This window comes from Elaeis guineensis, chromosome 11 (assembly GCF_000442705.2).
Source record: "Elaeis guineensis isolate ETL-2024a chromosome 11, EG11, whole genome shotgun sequence".
NCBI classification, from domain to species: Eukaryota; Viridiplantae; Streptophyta; class Magnoliopsida; order Arecales; family Arecaceae; genus Elaeis; species Elaeis guineensis.
In genome coordinates, this window is record NC_026003.2 from 118,600,746 (window position 1) to 118,623,475 (window position 22,730).

At 40.7% G+C, this 22,730-nt stretch overlaps 3 protein-coding genes and 1 non-coding gene across 4 annotated transcripts; 3 read left to right on the forward strand and 1 right to left on the reverse strand.

Moving 5' to 3' along the window:
• The first annotated feature begins 2,107 nt into the window (after positions 1 to 2,107).
• Positions 2,108 to 4,698, forward strand: LOC105053846 (transcription factor MYC2). Its single transcript, XM_010935160.4, has one exon. The coding sequence runs from the start codon at positions 2,357 to 2,359 to the stop codon at positions 4,388 to 4,390; it is 2,034 nt and encodes a 677-aa protein (XP_010933462.1). The 5' UTR covers positions 2,108 to 2,356; the 3' UTR covers positions 4,391 to 4,698.
• A 1,811-nt stretch (positions 4,699 to 6,509) lies between these two features.
• On the reverse strand, positions 6,510 to 10,573 carry LOC105053845 (uncharacterized). Its single transcript, XM_010935159.3, has 3 exons — positions 10,383 to 10,573; positions 7,604 to 7,764; positions 6,510 to 7,316 (listed from the first exon to the last, which is right to left on the reverse strand). Exons 2-3 carry the CDS (start codon positions 7,661 to 7,663, stop codon positions 6,834 to 6,836), a joined length of 543 nt encoding a protein of 180 aa, XP_010933461.1. The 5' UTR covers positions 7,664 to 7,764; positions 10,383 to 10,573; the 3' UTR covers positions 6,510 to 6,833.
• A 108-nt stretch (positions 10,574 to 10,681) lies between these two features.
• On the forward strand, positions 10,682 to 10,766 carry TRNAM-CAU (transfer RNA methionine (anticodon CAU)). Its single transcript is given in 2 exon segments — positions 10,682 to 10,719; positions 10,731 to 10,766. It is a non-coding gene; the product is annotated as a tRNA-Met (tRNA).
• Positions 10,767 to 16,911: 6,145 nt separating this feature from the next.
• On the forward strand, positions 16,912 to 18,779 carry LOC105054312 (protein HAIKU1). Its single transcript, XM_073245554.1, has one exon. The coding sequence runs from the start codon at positions 17,496 to 17,498 to the stop codon at positions 18,393 to 18,395; it is 900 nt and encodes a 299-aa protein (XP_073101655.1). The 5' UTR covers positions 16,912 to 17,495; the 3' UTR covers positions 18,396 to 18,779.
• The last annotated feature ends 3,951 nt before the right edge of the window (positions 18,780 to 22,730 follow it).

The following is a 22,730-nucleotide window of genomic DNA, read 5'->3' on the forward strand; positions in this document are numbered from 1 at the left end:
TAACGCAAACTGTGGCGGGTGGAGTAGCTGAGACTCTTGAATTAAAGGTCGGATTTGCCAAAAAAGGTCACATGCTGGTGGTTTTTCGACAGGATAAGCAATACTCCAACAGTTTTGGGCACCGTGTTTGTGCTATAATGATCGGATGTTGATCTTGAACGTAACTACCATCGAGTATCATGGACCAAGGAGACTGTTGCTTTAGGTCACCTACAACCAAGGTGACTAGATCAGCCTGTCCCGAGTTGGTCTCCCCTTGGTATGTACCAAGACTAAAGGGAATATTCTCCATATCATCATTCGGTCTTGGTTCGATATGGTACACACTCCATACATGGTTGTCCATGGTTTATATGAATTCGTGAGATTTATGCAAAAAGATCACTTTAAAAGAAAACTCCTAAAGACAAATTCTTTCCATGCGGAGGAATCATGAAATTTTTATGGTTTACTGAGTTCGTACAAGTTCATAAAAGAAATTCTTTATATATTTTTTTTGGTGAAAAAGAAATTCTTTATATAAGTCAAGGATGGAGTGGTGAAACTCTAATAATTGCAGCGGTGTAACCCACCCACCCCTCGGGAGGAACAGGGTGCATTGTCCCCTGCCTCCTAATCCAGATTAATGCAGCACCTATCTCAGAATTTAATCTAGTTAACACGTTTGGTATGAAGGTATAAATTAATTACCCTGTTCTCTTTTGTGGAGAACATGGTCAGCTTACTTTCTCCCCAAAAACAAAGACCAAGAAGAAAATCTTTCTCCGCTCTTATAAATTCTTAAACCTTGACCTTAAAGCAGCTTTTATCCCATTCATTCACCTGGTGGATTTCAATAATCACCGTTCATCATCACGACCCCCTTCATATATTAATCAATCCATCTCGCTTTGGGCTGCACATACCCACATCACTTGTTAATTTTAATGAGAGCAGAGCACAGCAGCAAACGCACGGTAGAGTCTCCGCAATGCCACCATTGGGGTCCATCTCATTGCACCAACCCTCCCTCCGCGGGCCCCGCACCGGGAGCGACGCGTGTGCCGACGAATCATTTCTCGCCATCTCGATCCAAAGCAATAACTCTATGATGGCTCCTCCGACGGGGCTCTCTCTCTCTCTATGTATATATATATATATTTTATTTTCAATGTCAATCCAGGAAGCTATAATGGTGACCGTAAAAGACGAGCAAACTTTATTGCTCTTTGGGCACGTGGCGATGAGAACAGATAAAGCGTTGTTTTCATGCGGACAGGGAGAGCAGAACGTGCTGCGAATTTTCTTTGCTATTATTATTAAAAAAATATTTCTACGCTACTAAAATATAAAATCTCGACCTATTTACCTATATCTATAGCTATATATATAATTTTTCACGCACCACGGTAATGGTTGGCGGCCGCTTCAAGTTCTCTGGTTTCGTCCATATATATATAAAAAAATAAAAAAAAACGTTGCTTTATTCTTTTATTGCCAATTAGCTTATTTTGCCCTAATTTTTCTGGTCTTTGATTCTTTTCTTTTTGCAAGGGGTCTTTGATTCCTTCCCGGTCTTATCTTCCCCTTGTGCGCGTGGGCCAACCTATGGTCAATGAAACCGGCGATTTCCTTCCTGGAGGTCGTAGGAGAAGCCAATCACATGGCTGCATGCGTAAATAGAAAACGACAAAATTATAAAAAATTAAAATATAATTATTTTTTTTAACGGGAATAAACCACGGTGTTTCAATCTCCCGTTTCCCGGAATTCCGGGGAATTTCTTACCGCAAGGCCTCCCAGCAAACGCCGCCGTTATCCGGACGCTGCGCGGACGCTAATACCACGTGAGGAAGATCTAATTAGGGCCGCGAGATCCGGCGGATCTAAGAGCCGCACATAGTGCTATCTGTGTCCCATTAGTGGCAGATTCGTAATATTGTCTACGGTGACAGCACATTAGTGCGGTCGAGAGAATCGCCGGGTGAGAATACCGAGTGAAAAAGCCAAGCAGCCATCAAAATGGAAGAAAAAGGTCAAAATAGGAATGGAAATTCTAAACTCAAATTAAATGAACGCCAAATTACGCCCACACCCATACCAAATATGAAAGACTCGCGTCTCTTGTCCTCATGGTCCAACAAACCCCACGTCCCCTTTCAGCGTCCCGATCCTCTCTCTCCTCCTCCTCGCCCTCTCTTTCCCGGTCCCTTCCTCGCCGCCGAACCCTCGTTTTAGAAGCCCTAAAGCCGCGTGCCACAATCCTAATCATAGTGGAGTGCAGCTCTGGTCCCATCCCGGAGCCGAGAGTTACCACGGTTACCCTGCCGGCACGATCCCGTTGATGTGACGGAGCCCGAGCACCGCCGCCCCCTAGATGAACCTGTGGGCCGACGACAACGCCTCTATGATGGAGGCCTTCATGGCCTCTACCACCGACCTCCAGGGCTTCCCCTGGGCGCCGCCGCCCGCCGCAGCGGCGGCTGGAGGGGGCCAAGTGCCTTCCCCTCAGTCCGCCGTCACGTCATCCGCGCCGGCGGCACCGCCGGCGTATTTTAACCAGGAGACGCTCCAGCGGCGGCTCCTGACGGTGATCGAGGGCGCGAGGGAGACCTGGACTTACGCCATCTTCTGGCAGTCATCGGTGGACGTGGCCTCCGGCGCTTCGCTGCTCGGCTGGGGCGATGGCTACTACAAGGGATGCGAGGAGGACAAGCGGAAGCAGAAGGCCAACGCCTCCGCGGAGGAACAGGAGCACCGGAAGCGGGTGCTCAGGGAGCTTAACTCCCTCATCTCCGGTGGCGCCGCCGGATCCTCGCCCGATGAGGCCGTGGAGGAGGAGGTCACCGACACGGAGTGGTTTTTTCTGGTGTCCATGACGCAGTCGTTTGTCGACGGCGCCGGCCTGCCTGGCCAGGCCCTCTTCTCCGAATCGCCGACCTGGATCACCGGCGCGAACCTGCTAGCGATGGCGCCCTGCGAGCGGGCGAGGCAGGCGCAGGTGTTCGGCCTCCAGACCATGGTCTGCGTCCCGGTGGGGAGCGGCGTGCTGGAACTCGGATCCACGGATCTCATCTACCAGAACTTCGAGCTCATGAACAAGATCAGGGTCCTCTTCAACTTCAACGGCCTGGATGTCCCCTCAGGATCCTGGCTCCTGCCGCCAGCGGCGACGCCGGCCGTGGCCGACCATGGGGAGACCGATCCTTCGGTACTCTGGCTTGCAGATCCATCCATGGTCGAGATCAAGGACTCCGTCTCCCCCGTCTCCGCCACGGCTGAGATCTCCGTCACCAAACCCCCCATCCAGTTCGACAATCCTAGCTCCAGTACCATTACGGAAAGCCCTAGCTCGGTTCCGATGCAACAGCGCCACAACCAGCAGCAGCAACAAAATCAGAACAGCAACGGCAATAGCAACTTCCAGACCCAATCATTCGGCAACAAAGGGTTTAATTTCTCCGAGTTCGTGATGAACGGCTCTGCCGCTCCCTCATCCTTCAAGCCGGAAACCGGAGAGATTCTAAATTTTGGCAATAGCAAGAGGAATTCCTCTCCCACCCCTGGTAGCGGCCTCTTCCCCCACCACCAGACCGCCCCGGACGACAAGAAGAACAAGCGATCGACGGGGGCCACATCGAGAGGAAGTATCGACGAGGGGATGCTGTCCTTCTCGTCGGCTCCCGCCCGTCCCTCGTCCGCCGGTCCGGTGAAATCCGGTGGAGGGATCCTCGGCGGGGGCGACTCCGACCACTCGGATCTCGAGGCGTCGGTGCGGGAGGTGGAGAGCGGCCGGGTGGTCGAGCCGGAGAAGCGGCCGAGGAAGCGCGGGCGGAAGCCAGCCAACGGCCGGAGTGAACCACTCAATCACGTGGAGGCCGAGCGGCAGCGCCGGGAGAAGCTGAACCAGAGGTTCTACGCCCTCCGCGCCGTGGTGCCCAACGTGTCCAAGATGGACAAGGCCTCCCTTCTAGGGGACGCCATTTCCTACATCAAGGAGCTAACATCCAAGCTGGAGACCTTGGAGTCGGATAAGGAGGGGCTTCAGGCCCAGATCGAGACCCTCAAGACAGAGCGCGATTCCGCCCCAGCACGGCCCTCGCAGCCGCCCGATCCAGATACGAGACTGATGAACGGTGGGCGGTGCCATGGAGTGGAGATCGAGGTAAAGACCCTGGGGCTGGAGGCGATGATCCGGGTGCAGTGCCATAAGACGAATCACCCGGCGGCGAGGCTGATGGCGGCATTAAAAGACCTCGATCTCGACGTCCATTATGCGAGTGTGTCCGTCGTCAAAGATCTCATGATCCAGCAGGCGACGGTGAAGATGTCAGGTAGGGTATACACCCAGGAGCAGCTCAGTGCTGGGCTCTTTGCCAGAGTGGCTGATCCCACGAGCAATAATAGGTAATTCTGGTTCCCTAATAACCTTGGGTGGTTCTTGCGAGGATTCCTCGGCTTGGTGGCTAATAATGGCGGTGGGAGGAGTTTTTAGACCTCGGCCTAGTTGGTAACTCTGTATTGTGCTTATAGTTCACATGGATTTGCCGGTGCTCGGAGAGGATGGAGAGGATTGTTGTTGGACGCTAGAATGTGGTGGCTCTTTCATCAAGTGGTTTGGTTAGTCTGTACATAGGTAGTGCATGTTTAGTGTGAAGAGTCTGGTGGTCGATCAAATAACAAGTGGTAACCGTTGTTAATGGCTTTTTGACTTGCAAAGACTCGTTTGCCTTGTGAGCTTTTTTTTTTTTTTAATTTGCTGGTTCCATGTTTGGTGATGGTTTGCCTGAATGAAATGGCACGTGTAATGGTTGATTTGCTGGTGACTTTATCCGTGTCTTGACGTGGGTCTTTATTCAAGTCTGCTACCAATATTTTACCACCAATGATTGGTGAGAGTGGTCGACAACTTTTAATGCAGTGGCGAGTTGGTTAGGGCTGCCTAACTCTTTCTCAGAGAAAAGCAAAAAAGAAAGAAAGAGAGAGAAAAAAGAATAAAAATTGCATGCTAATTTCTCCAATTTGTTGCAAAATTTTGGAGGTTGCTACTCTATCTGTTCTTCATTCTGTAGCAACTACAACCGCGCTTCATTCTGTAACACAGGCCTCATGGTGAAGGTGCGGCTATTTCAGCGGCAGATTGTGAAGACAGCCGTAGGGATTTGTTTCTTAAAATAGTCGAGAAGATTAATCCAACTGCCATGAAATTCTAAATTCAGAATCAAACATTTGGACCGGACGCTTCCCCATCCTTTCCTCTTCGGAAAAAAAAAAAAAAAAACAGAAGAAGAAAAAGAAAAAATGTCATTCCTGGTAATGCTAGGAATGCCTGTTTCAGGGCTTCAGAAGAAGTGATTAATTTTTTGTGCTGTGGGGAAAGAATTAAGCAAGACCATATAAAGAAATAACTCTCTCAAGGGGCAGAAACACCTTCTACTTCTGTTTTTAATAAAATGGGAATTGAATCATAGCAATGAATTATTTTCACAAAGTTTGCAGGAAAAAGACCAAAACAGAGGATCCTGCCCAAGTCATAAGTTTGATCTAGATTTCTTTTTAATCAAGAATTAAACAACGTGAATTCCAAAAGTTGCTGCCCACAACCATGAAGCCTTTCAGGGCAGAGCAAGGATTTAGAATCTAATGTCAGCTGATTCCCTTGTGGCAATATATTTGTGGCTTTGAAGAACAACAAAAGGTTCCGTGATAGCCTACACAAGGAATCGGACTGGCGGGTTAAGTGCATGGTCACTGTATGAACCATCAACTAATTCATAACCATAATAAAAGCCTTCTTCCAACCGTGACATAGATGCTCTGAAGACGTTCCTTGCTGCCAACAGTCCTTCCTGATTAAGTTGCCAAGCTCCCGCGATCTTAGTACCATCCTATGCCAACTGTTGTATTTCATTGTCACGATGAGCTGAACCATGTACGGTTTCTCCAGCGCCAAATGGTTTGCTTCGATGAGATAATGACTCATTCGATGTAGACCTGTGCATCCATCGGGCCGGACCGGGCCGGGCCAGGGCTCAATATCAATATCGCATCACTAGGTAGGTCCCAGGGTAGACCAGTCCAGCCTCTGGCTCATCTTTCCCAGCCCTCGGCAAGGTGACGAACCAGAGGGTATGTCTAGATTTATGGGGACATACACCTTGGGTCGGCATAAAGAGAGACAATCTTGCTTATAAGTAATGCCCACCGCACCTCCAATTCAAGGGAAATTATACCCTACACCAGGTGCACCGTAGGAATGATCTAAGAGGATGTAAGGGAGGCGGCAATCCAAGACCAGCCACATGATGAATAAGTCCTATATTAATGAAAAATCTGATTGGCCTAGTGCACCACTGACACCATACACCTGATGTAGGGTATAATTTCTCCCAATCCATGCACATCCACTGATTTTTCTTTAAAAAAAATTGTAATGTTAGCAAATTTTTAATTATTTTAAAACATGACTATTAAAGTTTTCGAAGAAAGTTCTATAAAAGCAAAAAGAAGAATTGCTCAGATACCTGTGAGTGAGGCGATCAATTTCCAACCAGAGTTTGTTCTGTTCTATTACAAGATGAAATATCACGACCAGCTAGAATACCAATCATGCAAGTAGAAAGTCCCAACAGCTTGAGATGTTTGGCAAAAACCTGTTGCGGCGTCAAACTATAACGCAAATTATAGGCTACAAAAAAGTTGACGTAAAGAGCCCAAATTCCTGGACTCAATCTTGGATATAGCAGAATGCCCAGCAACCCAGCCTAATATCTACACGTCAAGTTTATCTGGAAGCTGATGAACAGTGTCTTCTCCACCCTTGTGTCGCATGAAATGAAGAATCCTGGAGAGAATTACTTAGTGGGATCATCCTCATGTGTCCCCACATCCACATCCGCCTTGTTTCTTGCATCTGCTTTCCATTCTCTTTTTCCAGTTGGGTTTGTATGGTCCTCTAAATGGAATCCAGCTTCTAATGATGGCTTTATGGACAGAGGCACAATGGGTACATTTGATGGGTCCATTAGCTCTTTGAATAAATGTGCTTTTCTTGCATCCCTCTTCCACTTTCGACCAGAATATACACGAGCTTCATATGCAATAGTGGGTCCAGCTGTGTGAGATTCAAGTGGCAGTACAGCTTGGTGGGTATTAACATTAATAGAGATTCCATTTGATTGTGCTTCACTTGGCAGCAATGCATGTTGGCCTGGCAAACATGACCTCTTCATATCTGCTTCAAGGCGCTTCCTTGCTCTGTACCTTCGCTGCCGCTCCCTGTTCTTCAGGCGTCGGGCAATTAGGTCATCTGTGATGACTGGTGATGACTGGATCATCTGCAGGAATCAAGATATAGATAGATTATCTAAAAGAATCACCGGCAACAACTGTGAAGTTTTCATGCAGTTTGCATTTCCATTAGTGCATTTGAGCTTTACCCATCATTAAGTTTCATGTGGCATGATCTTTGGTACATTTACTTCCCTATTTCTAGATCTATTCCAATTGGCTTTATGAAGAGGTTTTATGTTGCTAGCTTGCTGTCACAGATAACCAGAATATTAAATAGTGTGTTTTCTTAATGAGGTTAACAGGAGAGGCTAAATCATATGTAAATACTCACCTTTGGTTCACCATATGGAGGACGGTCACCAGGGTTGCTTTCTGCATTCCCTGCAATCATTCCGTATACCTGCTACTGGAAGTTTTGATGTCTTGGCTTGATTTTGAAGTCAAATAAGTTGCCTGAAACAGCACTTGATTGCCCTTCTTCAATAAATAAACCTTCAATCAAAAGGGATACTGACATTAAAAGAACAAAAAACACAATTTAAGCTACAATGCCTTGCCACCAAAGCGCATTACAACCCAATTAGGCCCATAGATTTCACATGTTCCAAAACCAGACAGCAGTCAATCATGTGTTTCTCTGCATCTGTAATCTTTCCGACGCATAAGCACCCAAACACATGCTGACAATAAAAGTTCTCACGATCATACTTCCTTTTGGAGAATAAAGGAAATCAAAAGCAGAAAATTAAAGACCAAGAGCATATGGTACCAATAAGTTGGCATTCAAATGAAAGCAATAGAAACTAAGAGTTAAGCAAGAGACCAGAAGAATGCATTAAAGTATTGAAGAAGAGGGCAAATGCAGCCATTATTCAACATCAGAAAATCTGAAATGCATGTTCTTCAGAAAAACGGAAAAAATGAGTGACGATTTCACAGCAGATGCCAACTGTATGGAGTTCCATTTGGAGTTCTGTTGATATATGATGAATATGTCATGCAGGGACTGAAGCCAGTCAGCACCATAATCACAGTGCAATACTGAGGTTAATAAGGACTGAGAAGCTAATGAGGTTGGGCAATCAACAATCCTCAAATGGAAAATAAATTACAGGTGAGTCATATGCCAGTAAATGGGCAAAAAAAAGGTTAAAAGTCCAAAATCTAGTGTATTCATACTGAGGGTTGTTGCAATATTCAGAAAATATGTAATAGTTAAAAAAAAAAAAGTTGCCTATTTTAATCATGATAAAATAGGGGGAAAACTCTTTGGCAAAAACTGTACCAATCAGTTAATACTTTCTTCGATAATTTAAAGAATTATTCATTTTTTATTGCCACACACAAAGTAGACTGCTTAAGTACTGTAGTAATAGGGAATTACCTATTAAAGAGACGCTTAATTTTGACTTTTCAAACCACCCACCCACCCAATTGTAACCCTCTTGCCAACCCAATGGGTTACAACAGTTCACCCTGATCACTATGTCAAAAAGGATGGATGTCGGTTTCAACACCTCTTCAGAATTTCTTGGTTAAATCTAGAAAGCATGGATTGAAACTCTGGTGAACCATCATGCAACAATACATAGAGTGACAGTTCTGAGACAGTCTCAACGTCCTCTAGTTTGTCAAACATGACTAATGTAATTCTCACACAGTCATGATTATTGAGGGCAAAAAAGCAAGAGCTTCAGTTAAAATCTTCTTCCCAATCATTCATATAGTTTTGTCACTTAGTGCAACATAGCAAATTGTTTCAGACTAAAACAAGAATCTTGCACACACATTGCTTTCACATGGGACCTTCTGGGTAGACTACCTAATAAATTAGGAGTTGCAAAACAGACATAAAAACATGTTTTTTTGCATACCAAACCCAACCAGCACGGTTAGGTGATTCAGTCTATGTGCAGCCTGAGCACAACCCTGGATGTGATACCACAAGTAAGATATTTGTTGAAATAAAGGAAATTAGGTGCACAAGCTGCCATAAAAGAGTGCTGATCATCTGGGACCGGACTTAACGTTTCCTACATCAAGGTTGCTCAGCAGCTCTACATATTATTAACATGATATCCCATTTTGCATTACCACTGCACTGCCTATTAAAAAGGGAAAATCACACCAAGTTTCAAACTCTCAACCAAGTCAAAATGCAACTTGGAGGTGGCAGTTGTTTGCAGGTAATGAAATGACACTAAGATCAAGTCCATGCCGATTGATAACCATAATGATGAACATCAAGGCAGCAATCTATGTGGTAGGTGTTGGCTTATTAACAATATATTTAATTCAAAATTTTGTTTTTTCTGGAATAATCCCACATTGGATATTTAATAAAATATAAACCTATAATAAGTATAATACCTTATCTTAGATACCCAAATAACTAGAATTTTTGAATGGGTCAGCATTGAATGAAGAGATGCATTCACAACAGTGTGGACAAATAGGGCAACATCCAAACTTAATTTATTTATTCAATATGTGCAGAAAGCCATTAATTTAATAACAAAGGAAGAATAATTATATTAAATTAAGAGATTTGCAATATTCTAATAGATAGGTCTCCAAAAGCAGGTAACAATCAAACGAATCTATATGCCACCATTTGAAGATTCTTCATCATTCATTACTATCAATAGCTACATGTCATCCAGCAACACATTCCTCTTGCAATAAAATTGAATCACAATTTACTTATTGAGATTCCTTTATTATTTCCACAACAATCTTCAAGTTCCTTCAACAAGATATTGTCAATGCGAATAATACTCTTGGAATTAGCACGCATGTGGATAACAAAAACAGAGACATTCAAATTTCGTCTTCAATACAAATCCTTTTTTTTTCCCGCTACAATCTAAAAAGACAACGAATATCCGAATGATATTTGATAAGAAAGTGCAAAATCATTACGAAACTCTATGCAACAAAGGTTAAAATGGATTAGAAACACAGAAATAAACGCGTCTCGAAGATTAAGAAAGATTGACGAAAAAGTGAAGCGAGGATACCATTTTGCAGGGTGTACATAGATGTGATATTATCGAAAAAAAGGGAAGCATAGAAGGGGGAAAAAAAAAGGCTTAATGGAGGACTCTTACCGATATAAAATTGGAATGGAACGTGATGACGATGGAAGGTTTGGACGCTTGCGAGGGTGGCTGGGTCTTGGGGGGGATGGAGCTCGTAAGTTTGGAAACATGAAGAGAGAGAGAGGGGGCGGGCAAAGGAAGGGAAGAAGGGGTAAGGAGAGAAAAAGGCAGCGGAAATGCCGGCTCGAAGGGAGCGTGGCAGCCGCGCTCGAATCGAGCTTCGAAGTTTCACGGCGAGTCCCGCGATGTTTGAACAAATTATAGTATTCTCGGCATATATGTGATACGGTCAGCTAAAGGACGCCCCTGGGGTGGTGGCGCAGTTGGCTAGCGCGTAGGTCTCATAGCTTCTGAGTAATCCTGAGGTCGAGAGTTCGAGCCTCTCTCACCCCAAATTTGTTTTTCATCACAATTAAGAGTGCAAGTTCGGATTTTTTTTAAAACAAAACATTAAATTGGATATTACATTCATCATGAATCAAGAGCGTGAGCTCTGATTTTTTTAAAAATAAAATATTTTAAAAATTTTATGAAACGTCTCGTGTCTCACCCACTAAATCTCGATGTGATCAACGATCGGAGAGAATATCATCATAATTTTTTAACATGAATGTTAGTATAAATTCAAAAAGAATTTTGGATGTTTGCTGATGATTGTAAGTATACAATATATAGAGGCTTCGATCAAAGAGGATTTTGATGTGTACAGTTCATGGACTTCACGATTTTATCTTTTAAAAAATGTCAAAAAATTATTTCTTTTCTTATAAGCGTGAGTCTCTCTTGACTCATAATCGATGCGGGACTATTGATGCCTTCCATGTTATTAGGACCACAATATCATTCAACGAGAAAATTTGAGAGAATATGTCAATTTTGCATTAAGAAAATATATTTTCGTAGCTTTGCATGTTAAAATAGATCGGTCATGTAGATAATGCATGGTTGATTGTTGTCGATGTCAGGTAGTTTTTTAATAAAATTTTTGAGCACGGCCCAAGTTGGAAGCAGCTCCAATGGAAAATATAGATAGGATCTAATTCAAACTACTTGACTAGGTGGTAGCTAAATTTGTCTTTAGCAATACTGATGAGTTATAATATGATAATCAAACTACTTTAATTAAAAATTACCTAACGCAAGGAGATGTGGTATATGCATGTACAGATTTGCAACTTGAGAAATAAGCCTTGCATTTTAGGAAGAGAAAAACCCTAGATTAGTTATATGCCGATTCATTTAAATTTTAAATTTATTTTTTATCACAAATTCAGAATGTGAGCTCTGTTTTTTTTTTTTTAAAGATAAAATATCTTTAAGAATTATTTGAAAAGTCTTGAGCCTTGTCCAAGTGAATCTCAATATAAATTGCATATATTGGTAGATATTATAATATTGAGCAATATGATTGGAGAAAATGTCATCATAATTAAATAATTTTTTAATATGAATGTTAATATAAATTCAATGAAAGTTCTTGGTCTTTGTTAGTGATTCCAAGTATGCATTATATACCATTCAATAGTGCAATATTACAGACGATTTGAGAGAATATGTCAACTTTGCATTAGGAGAATATATCTTTCCAGCTCTACATATTAAAATAGGCCGGTCATATTGGAAATGCATAATTGATAGATGTTGATGTTGGATAGTTTTTCATTAGAATTTTCAAGCACCGTCAAAGCTAGAATCAACTCCAAAGAAAAATATAGACAGGATCTAATTCAAGGTACTCAACTAAGTCAGAGTTAAATTTGTAATATGATAATCAAACTACTTTAATTAAAATTAGATAGTTCAAGGAGATGTGGTTTGCATGAAAAATATGCAAGCACAGATTTGCAACTTGGGAAAAGCATTGCATTTTAGGAAGAGAAAAACTCATAACCGTTAAATACTGATTTATTTAAATTTTAAAGTTATTTTTTATCACAAATTCAGAATGTGACCTCTGTTTTTTCTTTTATTTTTAAGTAAAACATCTTTAAGAAAGATATGAAAAGTCTTGAGTTTTGCCCAACTAAATCTCAATATAAATTGCATATATTCGTAGATATTATAATATTAAGCAATATGATTGGAGAAAATGTCATAGCAATTAATAATTTTTTAACATAAATGTTAGTATAAATTCAATGGAAGTTCCCAGCCTTTGTTAGTGATTCTAAGTATACATTATATACCATTCCATAGTGCAATATTATAGACGATCTGAGAGAATATGTCAACTTTGCATTAGGAAAATATATCTTCCCAGCTTTGCACATTAAAATAGATTAGTCATATTGGCAATGCATAACTTATTGACGTTGAATAGTTTTTCATTAGAATTTTCAAGCACCGTCAAAGTTGGAATCAACTCCAAAGAAAAATATAGACAGGATCTAATTCAAGGTACTCAACTAAGTCATAGCTAAATTTGGCTTTAGCAATGCTGATGATTTGTAATATGATAATCAAACTACTTTAATTAAAATTAGATAATACAAGAAAATGTGGTTTGCATGAAAATTATGCAAGCACAGATTTGCAACTTGAAAAATAAACTTGTATTCTATGAAGAGAAAAACTCCTGACTTTTAAATGCCGATTTATCTAAAATTTTAAATTTATTTTTTTATCACAAATTTCAGATATGAGCTCTGATTTTTTTAAAAAAATAGTAAAACATCTTTAAAAATTTTATGAAAAGTCTTGAGTTTTATCCAACTAAATCTTAGTATAGATTACTTGTATTGATAGATATTATAATGTTGAACAATGATTAGAGAGAATATCTATGAGGATGCATGTGGGTATGTATTTAATATTTACTGAAAAATTCTTGGATATTTATATGAGACTAAAGAATCTAACTAATGCTTTCTTCTTAGATACTTAAAGAAGACTAAAGAATCCAAATAATATCTTCTGCATAATTTTTTTGAATGAGGTCTTGAGTTATTATAAATAGTATCAGAATTGATCCGGTCTATAGCTTATGTGGATTAGGAGATACTGCAGCATGGATTCATTGGAGTTGACCACAAATTGACCATGACATTTATAAATGGATGCATGGATTTGGATTCTTAGCCTAGCGAGGAAGTTAGAGCTTAAATGGAAGGAGTATGTGAAGATTTTATATGACGGTCTATTTAGTCCTACATTGATTATTTACCGGAAGCATCTTGAATACTTACACAGGACCAAAGAATCCAAATAAAATCTTCTATCTAGTCTTTATGAGTGAGATCTTGGTTTGTTAGAAATGACATTAGATGTAACCTAACCCATAATTCATATGGAATAGGGGATACTATAGCATAGATTCATTGAGTTAATCATGGATCAATCGTGATATTTATGAATGGACATATGGATATGGGTCCTTAGTCTAATGAGAACATCCAGGATTAAATAGAGAGAGTACGTGAGGATTCATATAGATATGATTTAATCATGCAGTGATTATTCACTGAAAAGATCTTGAATATTTATACAGGGTCAAAAAATTCAAATAATACCTTCTGACTCATCTTTTTGGATAAGATCTCGGATTGTCACAAATTATATCAGAGCCAATCTGGCTCATCGTTCATATGGACCAAGAGATACAATAGCATGGATTTATTAGGACTGACCATGGGCCGATCATAGTATTTCATGAATGGATGTATGTATTTGGACCCTTAATATGGTAAGGATATTAGGGCTTAAACGGAGTGAGTTTATAAGGACCTGTGTAGATATATATATATATATATATATATAGTTCCACATCGGTTATTTATTGGGAAGACCTTAAATACTTATATTGGGCCAAAATACATAAATAACATCTTCCGATTAGCCTTTTTGAGTGAAGTCCTAAATTGTTACAATATCATCACAATCAAATAATTTTTTAACATGAATGTTAGTATAAATTCAATGAAAGTTTCCGACCTTTGTTAGTGATTCTAAGTATACATTATATATCATTTAGCGGTGTAATATTATAGAAAGCCTTAAAGAATACATCAACTCAACTTTGCATCGTGGGAATATGTTTTGACAGCTTTGCCCATTAAAATAGACCAATTATATTGACAATACATGACTAGTTGATGTTGATGTTAGATAGTTTTCTTTTTAAAATTCGTAAGCACTATCAAAATTGGAATCAACTCTAATGAAAGCTATAGGCAAGATCTACTTCAAGCTACTCAGTTAAGTGGTAGCTAAATTTGCCTTTAGCAATGCTGAAGATTTCTAATGTGGTAGTCAATCTACTTTAGTTAAAAATTACATAACACAAGGAGACGTGGTCTGCATAAAGAATATGTATGCATAGATTTGCAACTTAAGATATAAGCCTTACATTTTAAGAAGAGAAAAACTCCAGACTTTTAAAGTTAATTCAATTAAAATTATAAAAACTCCTCATATTATCCTGGAAGGGGACTTCTTGATAGTAATTATTAGATAGCTTTATGGATCAACAACTTCAGGCACTAACTTCCATCCTTTGAGATAAGATTATTGGATAATATGAGCAACTCTTCAGTCTTATGAGATGAAACATGTCTACAGAGAAACTAATAATATTGTAGACTGAATGGCACCAGATATTGCCAATCATCTGGAGTCTATTTTGTGGATGTCTACAATAAATATTTCCTCTAATTTGTTAGATATTTTACATTTTGACAGCTCTGGATATATTTATTCTATATTGGTTTCATAAATCCAATTACCAAAAAAAAATGTTGATTCAATTTGTTGGTTCTAGCTCTATATCTTGCTTCCCTTGTAAACACCACCAGTTAGCTTTGAAGTCAAAAATGTTTTAATTAAGCAGGAAGGTTGTCAGGTTTGCACAAAATTTCCTTCCCTAAATATGCATCTTATATGAAAACTAATAATTCCATATCTACCTCTCATTCTATTTACCATGGGTATATTAAATAATCTTATAGAAAGTGATTTATTCTGCTGTCGTTTTCGTCATTTCAGATATTGTTGTTTCAAGAACACTACAATTCTAGTTTTTTTAGGCACTTTTAGCCCCTCGTCCCATCTATAGACTATATACTTTTCCAATGCGTATTGCCGGTATGATGACTCGGGAGAGCGAGGAACCGATGGTTTTGGAGGTTGCCTTCGGCTGTGACGTGCCGGACAGCGTCTTCGTCTTCGCCCACCGCCGGTGGGTGGGGGCTCTCCATCCTCGGCGACGGCAGCGCCGTCGTCAACGTCACGTTCCGCCATCCCACCACCAACCCAATGTCATGACTCTCAGTATTGGAAAAGAAAACAAAACAAAGATGACAAGAGTTTATTGGGAGGAAAGGAAGCAAAAAGGGAAGTGGCCGGTTCTGTTCTGTTAGCGTTGAGACGTTGAGAGCAGTAGTAGAAGAAAAATAAAAAGAAGATTTCGTGCCAGTGTGAGGTGGTTCTTTAGGCCCCTGAGCTAGGCTCGAGAGACCCACTTGTACTCACTCGGCAAGAGCCACGTCTCTGACTCGAAACCGGAGAATGGAAAAGAGAGAGGAAAAAAAGGTATCTGATTAAAAGTTAACCTATTCGTGAATATAATCCGTATTTGGAGAAGAGGGAAGACGTGGCCCGTGCCCAAACCAAGGCCGACTGCTTGGTCTATAGGGGAACATCTTGGCGGCAGCGAGGGCCGCTGGTGGGTGTGTCGGAGAGGGAGAGGGAGAGGGAGACGCCGACCGGAGAAGGACGGTGGCAGTGTCGTTAGGGAAAAAATAGAGAATATTTGATTCACGGAGATCAGAATTTTATAAGCATAAATTATATGATTGTGAAATATTTACATAAATATTGTTGTAGCTCTTCGATTGATAGATAGATCTGGAAGAAAATTATTATGTTAAATTTTTTCATAGGAGACCCTTCGGATCTTGCGTCAATTGAAATTCAGAAAACAGTAGGAACAGAAATAGCAAGAGATTTTTTTGAGCATCCCCTGTATGTCCCTATTTATAGAGAAGATTCGACGTATATTAGTAAGATGGATAGAACATACGGTAACGGCATAATAATAACTATAATAATGCTTAATTATACAGTAATGATTACTTACGTTATTTTTGTAGTTGTGGCTGATTTAATTAAGCATAATATTTGAGTGGGTTAATCACCACCGTAAAACTTGGATTAACACTATCATTCTTCCAGATCTAACATAAATGAGATCGAATAATAAGCATGTCAATTTTAGCCAACATATTAAATATCCAATATAATCCAATCCAATTAATACTCGGGATAGATATGAATTAAAAAAAAAATATCTGAAATAATTTGGATTAGATGCAGATAATAATATTGTCCTACGTCAAATCTGTATCTATATAATTTTATTTTATTTATTTTTTTATGAAGATAGCTCTATTTCGATCAAATATCCATCATATCAAATAATAAAATAAATATGATTGATCAAAAATATATAAATATATGAAGAATCCAAAATAAAAAATATTAATTGGTCCAAACAAGTAAAAATCAGTTTAAAAACAAAAATAGGAGGATGAAGCGTTTTCCTCAATTGCTCCGTTCTCTCTTAAATTTCCAAGCGAAGTTTCCAGTTGCAGGTGCAGCAGACTTTGTCCGTGCTCTTTTCCCTTCTCTTTTTCCCATTTGGACCGGACAAGCGAGCTCCACCATGTCTGGTACCCAAAGTAGCTGTAGCAAAACCAAAGCCGAGCAAAGTAGCCAGGCACCGGAACCAGGCAATAGTCCCTGAAACTAATTAAACCCACGTAAGCATCCCATCACTGGCCCTCCCTCCCCTCTCTCTCTCTCTCACCCCGCCCACAAAGAAATTCCACGCCCTCCAGGCCGTCTGACGATTCGCCTCCTAGGTTTTCCCATTCCTCCCATCCTCACCTCCGCATGCTCCGGTGTCCAGATCCCCTCACTCTCAGAAGTCAATACTCCTCAAAGTCCCCTTCTTTATTCACCCTCTCCATCTCCAAAATCCCACCTCATGCTAACCATGGGATGACATGAAACAACCCATTCCCATCCATCCCTCTCCCCATCCTTCCTCTCCAGAAAGAAAAATTCAATAGAAAAAAAAAAAAAAGGAAGAAAAACAATATCTATCTAAATCCATACTGTTGGAGAATGGATCACTCGAAGAATCACAGTCAACATCTGGGCGTTAACAAGCTGGGCAAGAACATCCGCAAGAGCCCCCTCCACCAGCCCAGCTTCGCCGCGAACGCAAAGCCGCAATATCCGCAGCAGCAGGCGCCGCCCGCTCCGCAGCCCCAGGTGTACAACATCAGCAAGAAAGACTTCCGCAGCATCGTCCAGCAGCTCACTGGCACCCCCTCCCGCGACCCCCCCGCCGGTAGCAACCCCGCTCCCCCCTCCAACCCTCCCCCACCCCCCCGGCCCCCCTACCCCAAGCCCCCCAGCACGCGTCTCCAGAAGATCCGCCCCCCTCCCCTCACCCCCATCGCCCGTCCTCCTCCTCCGCATCTCGCCCCCCAAATTCCCTACCACAACCCCCAGGTCCAACCCAACCCCAATTCCAATCCCAATAACCCCGCCTTCTTCCCTCGGCCATTCCCCTCCGCCAGCGGCGCCGGCCCCGCCTGGGCCGACTCCCCGGTCACCGCCTACATGCGCTACCTCGAGAGCTCCGACACACCCCGGCAGCCCCAGCCCCAGCCTCCTCCCTTCCCATCCCCTGGCCTCCTCCCTTCCCCGCCCTTCCCCGCCTTCCCATCCCCGAGAGCCAACGCCCCGCCGCCCCTGCTGCCGTCGCCGGGGTCGCAGTTCGTAGCGCCGTCGCCGACCGCTTTCCTGAACATGCTGTCGCCCAAGTCGCCCTACCCGCTGCTGTCCCCCGGGTTCCAGTACCCTCCACTGCTGACCCCCAACTTCGCGTTCTCGCCCATGGGCCAGGCGGGGATATTGGGGCCCGGGCCGCAGCCACCGCCATCTCCAGGGCTCTTTTTCCCGCAGTCGCCCTCGGGGTTCCTCCCCATCCTGAGCCCGAGATGGAGGGACATGTAGCAGTTGACAGACTTCTCTCCTCCCTCTGTTACGATAGCAAGACTTCCTTCCTGTATCCAATTGTGGATGGTGTAACAATACAAGTGTCTTATGCTTTGACTAATATCCCAAGAAAAATTATGAAACAAAGATAGAAGGTAACTATTTGTTTACGAAAGCAGGTGTTCATTTCTCTCTCTCTCTCTGGAGTAGTAGGTGGCCTTCTGGGTGTTCAGTTCCATGGAGGTACAGCGGGAATCGAGGTAGGTGCCGTGCTGTATACGTTTAGTTCCTTTTAATTTCTGAAGTCTGTCGCTAAATGCTTGTATGTAACTCTGTTCCTGGATATATTGATTTCATTCACTTGAAGACCATAAATGTTGTAATGTGATTTTCACTTGTCTATCCTTTCCATAATGTCTGGGATCAGGTTATTTATGGTCGTCATTTTGATTGCAACGATGCTGAGTCCACTGCTACTTGACATAGAACTGTTCTTTAAATTAGAAAATGGCTATTGGCATGCGAAGAAAGTGATAAAACACCGGTTTTGTTGTTTTTGTATTTAATCTAAATGACATGAAGGAGAAACCTTCACTCAGTCTGGTTTTGTTGATTTCACATTCTTCGTGATCACCTGAAATAGATGTCAAGGTAGCAATTGTTGTTTTGATTTGTGGTAATAATTGCAGAGTGAATCTGCTTTCTCTTTTTCGTGGATGACCATTGATGGGAATTTTTGTTTTGATGCAGCTTCATCCTTACTTGAGATATGCAAGTGTTGGTACAGGCATTTTTTGTTTAATACATTTCAGGGTGCTAATTGTGGTTAGCTTTAGATAACTAATTAATAACCTGCTATGGAGCTTGCTTTGGAATCTGTTGCTATATCTTTTCTTCTAGCATTGACTGATTACTTGGAGTAGCTTGACTAAGGAGGTGCTTGGGGTAATACAGTATAGTTGGAATTTATGATAATGGTAAACCATAAATTTGGTACTAATGAACTTTGTAGTGATTCATGTATCATCTTAGAACTTAGATGCGCGCATGCTCACCTTGTTTTGTTATTAATATCTTTTGGTGTATCTATGACATAGATAAGTTTTGCCTGGTGGTTATTATTAGTCAGTGAATTTAAATTATAATGATTTTATGAATTTATGATTGGAGCATGCTCCTAAACAAACATATATTTTGATGCTGTTTGAGAAATGTGCTGTTAGTAAGAAATTGAGGTGTATGTGACCAGGTTCACTAACAAATTGAAGTATATGTGACCATTATTATTATACACATTGGTGCTCAGTATTTTAGTTTCCAGTTTCATGGAGTATCAAATGTAGGTCTATTAGTATTTTTCTAGAAATACTTGGTTTTTATGTTCTAGGGGTTTTCTTCAAATAAACTGCAGGTGCTTGATGTCTTTCTATATCCAGTTGGAAGGCCATTTGTGCAAAAAGGCATAGTTTTGATGCATGAGGAGCGCCTGTTCTTTTCTTATTATGATGGCATCATAACAAGAAGGGACTTTTAAGATCTGTAGTGCAGATTGGTTGCTCATGATAGGTCCCTGTAGGTGGGGATGCAACAGTCTTGTGATACTTCAATATCTGCTTAAATTGCCAGTCTTTTCCTGAAGTCTTTTATAAATAAATAGGTAGTGACTAATATGAGCCTGTACAACATAGTTGGGAGTCATTTTGTGCTGTTTAAAATGGAAGAAGAGAAGTGTTATGTTAATTAGTGGAGCTCCTGAAAATCATTTTACATAATAAAGGTAAGGTCATGTTAGCTAACAAGCAGAAGAAAGCTAAGAATGCTAAACTAGCTCAGCTGCATGCCAACACGAACTTTTAGGAACCTAGAAGACATAAAATATGGATTTGACTTTCAATTATTTGGAATATATATATATATATAGTTGGGAGTCATTTTGTGCTGTTTAAAATGGAAGAAGAGAAGTGTTATGTTAATTAGTGGAGCTCCTGAAAATCATTTTACATAATAAAGGTAAGGTCATGTTAGCTAACAAGCAGAAGAAAGCTAAGAATGCTAAACTAGCTCAGCTGCATGCCAACACGAACTTTTAGGAACCCAGAAGACATAAAATATGGATTTGACTTTCAATTATTTGGAATATATATATATATATATATATTCTCTAAATCTCTAATTGAAATTTGAGATGGATGAGTTTTGGTTTTTCTTTGAGCACTGGGAAATACATGTGGATGACCATTAAGCTTGCTAGTTGTGGTTATTAATTATTACTGGTTGTTTTCAATATTTGCAAATGCAAAGAATAATGGAAGATATGATTAAGATTCTACTGGAAGAAGTAAAAGCAGGGAAAAAGTTGAGAGGGTGAAAAAGGAAAGAGGAACAATATGTGGAGAATGTGCACACTATAATGCGGTCCATCCTCAATGATCAGTGAGTCAGCTTTTGGTAGGTAACTAGAAGGTGGAAATACCCCTCACAGATGGCCGATTATATGTTGCAGCAAATATTGCAAACTGGGTTGGATTTGATGGCAAATATTTTAAACTAGATTAGATTTGACAACCTAATAAGATAAATTTAAGGTTCGTTATAAGATTAGATATGGTGGTGACATGTCATAGAGACCACTGGATGCCTTGGAAAGTCTCAGATTTGCAAGCAATAACTGGATAACGAAAGGGTTATTTTTGGATGGAAAAGAACATATATCTATGAAAAGAATAGGATTTAAAAGTAACAAATTTGATGCCTTTACTTTTCTCCATGGAAGGTGGAGGCACGTAGTGTTTAAAGAGGCTATGGTACCGGTTGCAAAATGAGGAAGTGTGCAAACTTTGTATCTTGGGGGTGTTTTCAGTTTGTGGGTAGGTGACTGGGTGGGGAGATTGAAGATGATATGTGGTTTGGGTATTAACTATTTTAAGGTGTGTTACTAGGACTTTTTTTTTTGTGCATCACGGTGAAAAATTTGCAGTTTACTACTTGGAAGATGTCATGAGAACAAATTTTGTATCTGTTAAAGGTGTCAAGGGTAAATTGCAGGACGGGTTCTGAATGTAGGTCTTCTTGCTTCTAAAGGGGAGGAGGGTTGAGCATATGCCATTCTTTGTATGCATTAGATGATGTGATTCCATTCTCATGGTGAATTGATTTTTTTTTTTTTTTTTTTTTTTTTTTTTTGAATATCATTATCAGCGTGCTAGACTTTAAGTAGTGATACATGTTTATGAAGGTACATGGGAACACCTTATGGGGTTGTTAGATGCTTGATGATTGTTTCCATATGATACAACATAGAGCTTTCCATTTTGCCAAGGAGAAGAGAGATTGGCACTGTCTTTGATTCCTTAGGCCAAAACTTTTGAGATATCAAAGATCACCTTTAAATGGATTATATTCCATGTACGGATGTAATCCATGACAATAACTTTAACTTAAATATGATGCCCTTAAATGTTTCTCCCATGAAGATGCAAGATATCCTTTGGATAAACGGGGCATCCAAAAACACTTGCAAGTATAACATGCTTCATAAGCAATAGCATGAGTGGTATCACATCTTTCTTTCCATTATTGATTATTTTTCATTTGTATTAATTTGTAAATTTGTTCAAGCTTTTAAAGATGTTTCTCGGGGAATATTTGGATATTTGTTGTTTGGGAATTAGTTGCCGGGGTTAGGAGCGGGTTTGGGTGGGGTTGGGCGAGCAGGCGTGGAGTGGATACATTAGAAATGCTTTTAGCAAGGAAGTGCTTAGGAAGTAGGTCTGCTTTCGAGATTCTGAGAAGGTTTCGAAGTTGGTGCATCACCCTAGGTAGAAGATTCCGGCTACTGAGATTTGGGGTAGACTTATTTGATATATGTCTTGCTTTTGAAAGAAATTTGGAGTTAGGTCTATTGAGAAAAAATATGTAACAATTTTATTTCATGAAAAGTTATTGGCCGTTATTGGATCGAGTTGGATCTTGTGATCATTGTGTGACATGTAATATAAATTGGATCTTACAATCCTAACTGTTCTTGATCCAAGGATGAGATCCAGATCGTTTTGGGGTGACTCTGGCCTGGATTATGAATCTTAAGTATTTGACATTAACCGAAAGAAAAGATACTATGATATTGGCTGGTTGTTTGAAATGAAAACACATTCGGACAAGAACCTGTCATACTGGTCTAAGTGTCGATTGCTTGGCTCACTCTATTATGGTATAGGGGGCTTTTCTAAATAAAATTATCATGGCGTAAAAGAACCCATACTGTCCCAACTTGCAAATATATAGCTGATGGGCAGATTGTGACAAAAGAGGTTGATATTGTTTACAATGGGTCTGCTGGTTATGTTTGTTAAC

Bases quoted from the DNA above. Each gene is read 5' to 3' on its own strand.
- LOC105053846 (XM_010935160.4), top strand. From the start codon at position 2,357: ATGAACCTGTGGGCCGACGACAACGCCTCTATGATGGAGGCCTTCATG.
- LOC105053845 (XM_010935159.3), bottom strand. From the start codon at position 7,663: ATGATTGCAGGGAATGCAGAAAGCAACCCTGGTGACCGTCCTCCATAT. The intron at 7,317-7,603 runs GTGAGTATTTAC...TGATTCCTGCAG, and splicing joins CTCCATATGGTGAACCAAAG to ATGATCCAGTCATCACCAGT.
- LOC105054312 (XM_073245554.1), top strand. From the start codon at position 17,496: ATGGATCACTCGAAGAATCACAGTCAACATCTGGGCGTTAACAAGCTG.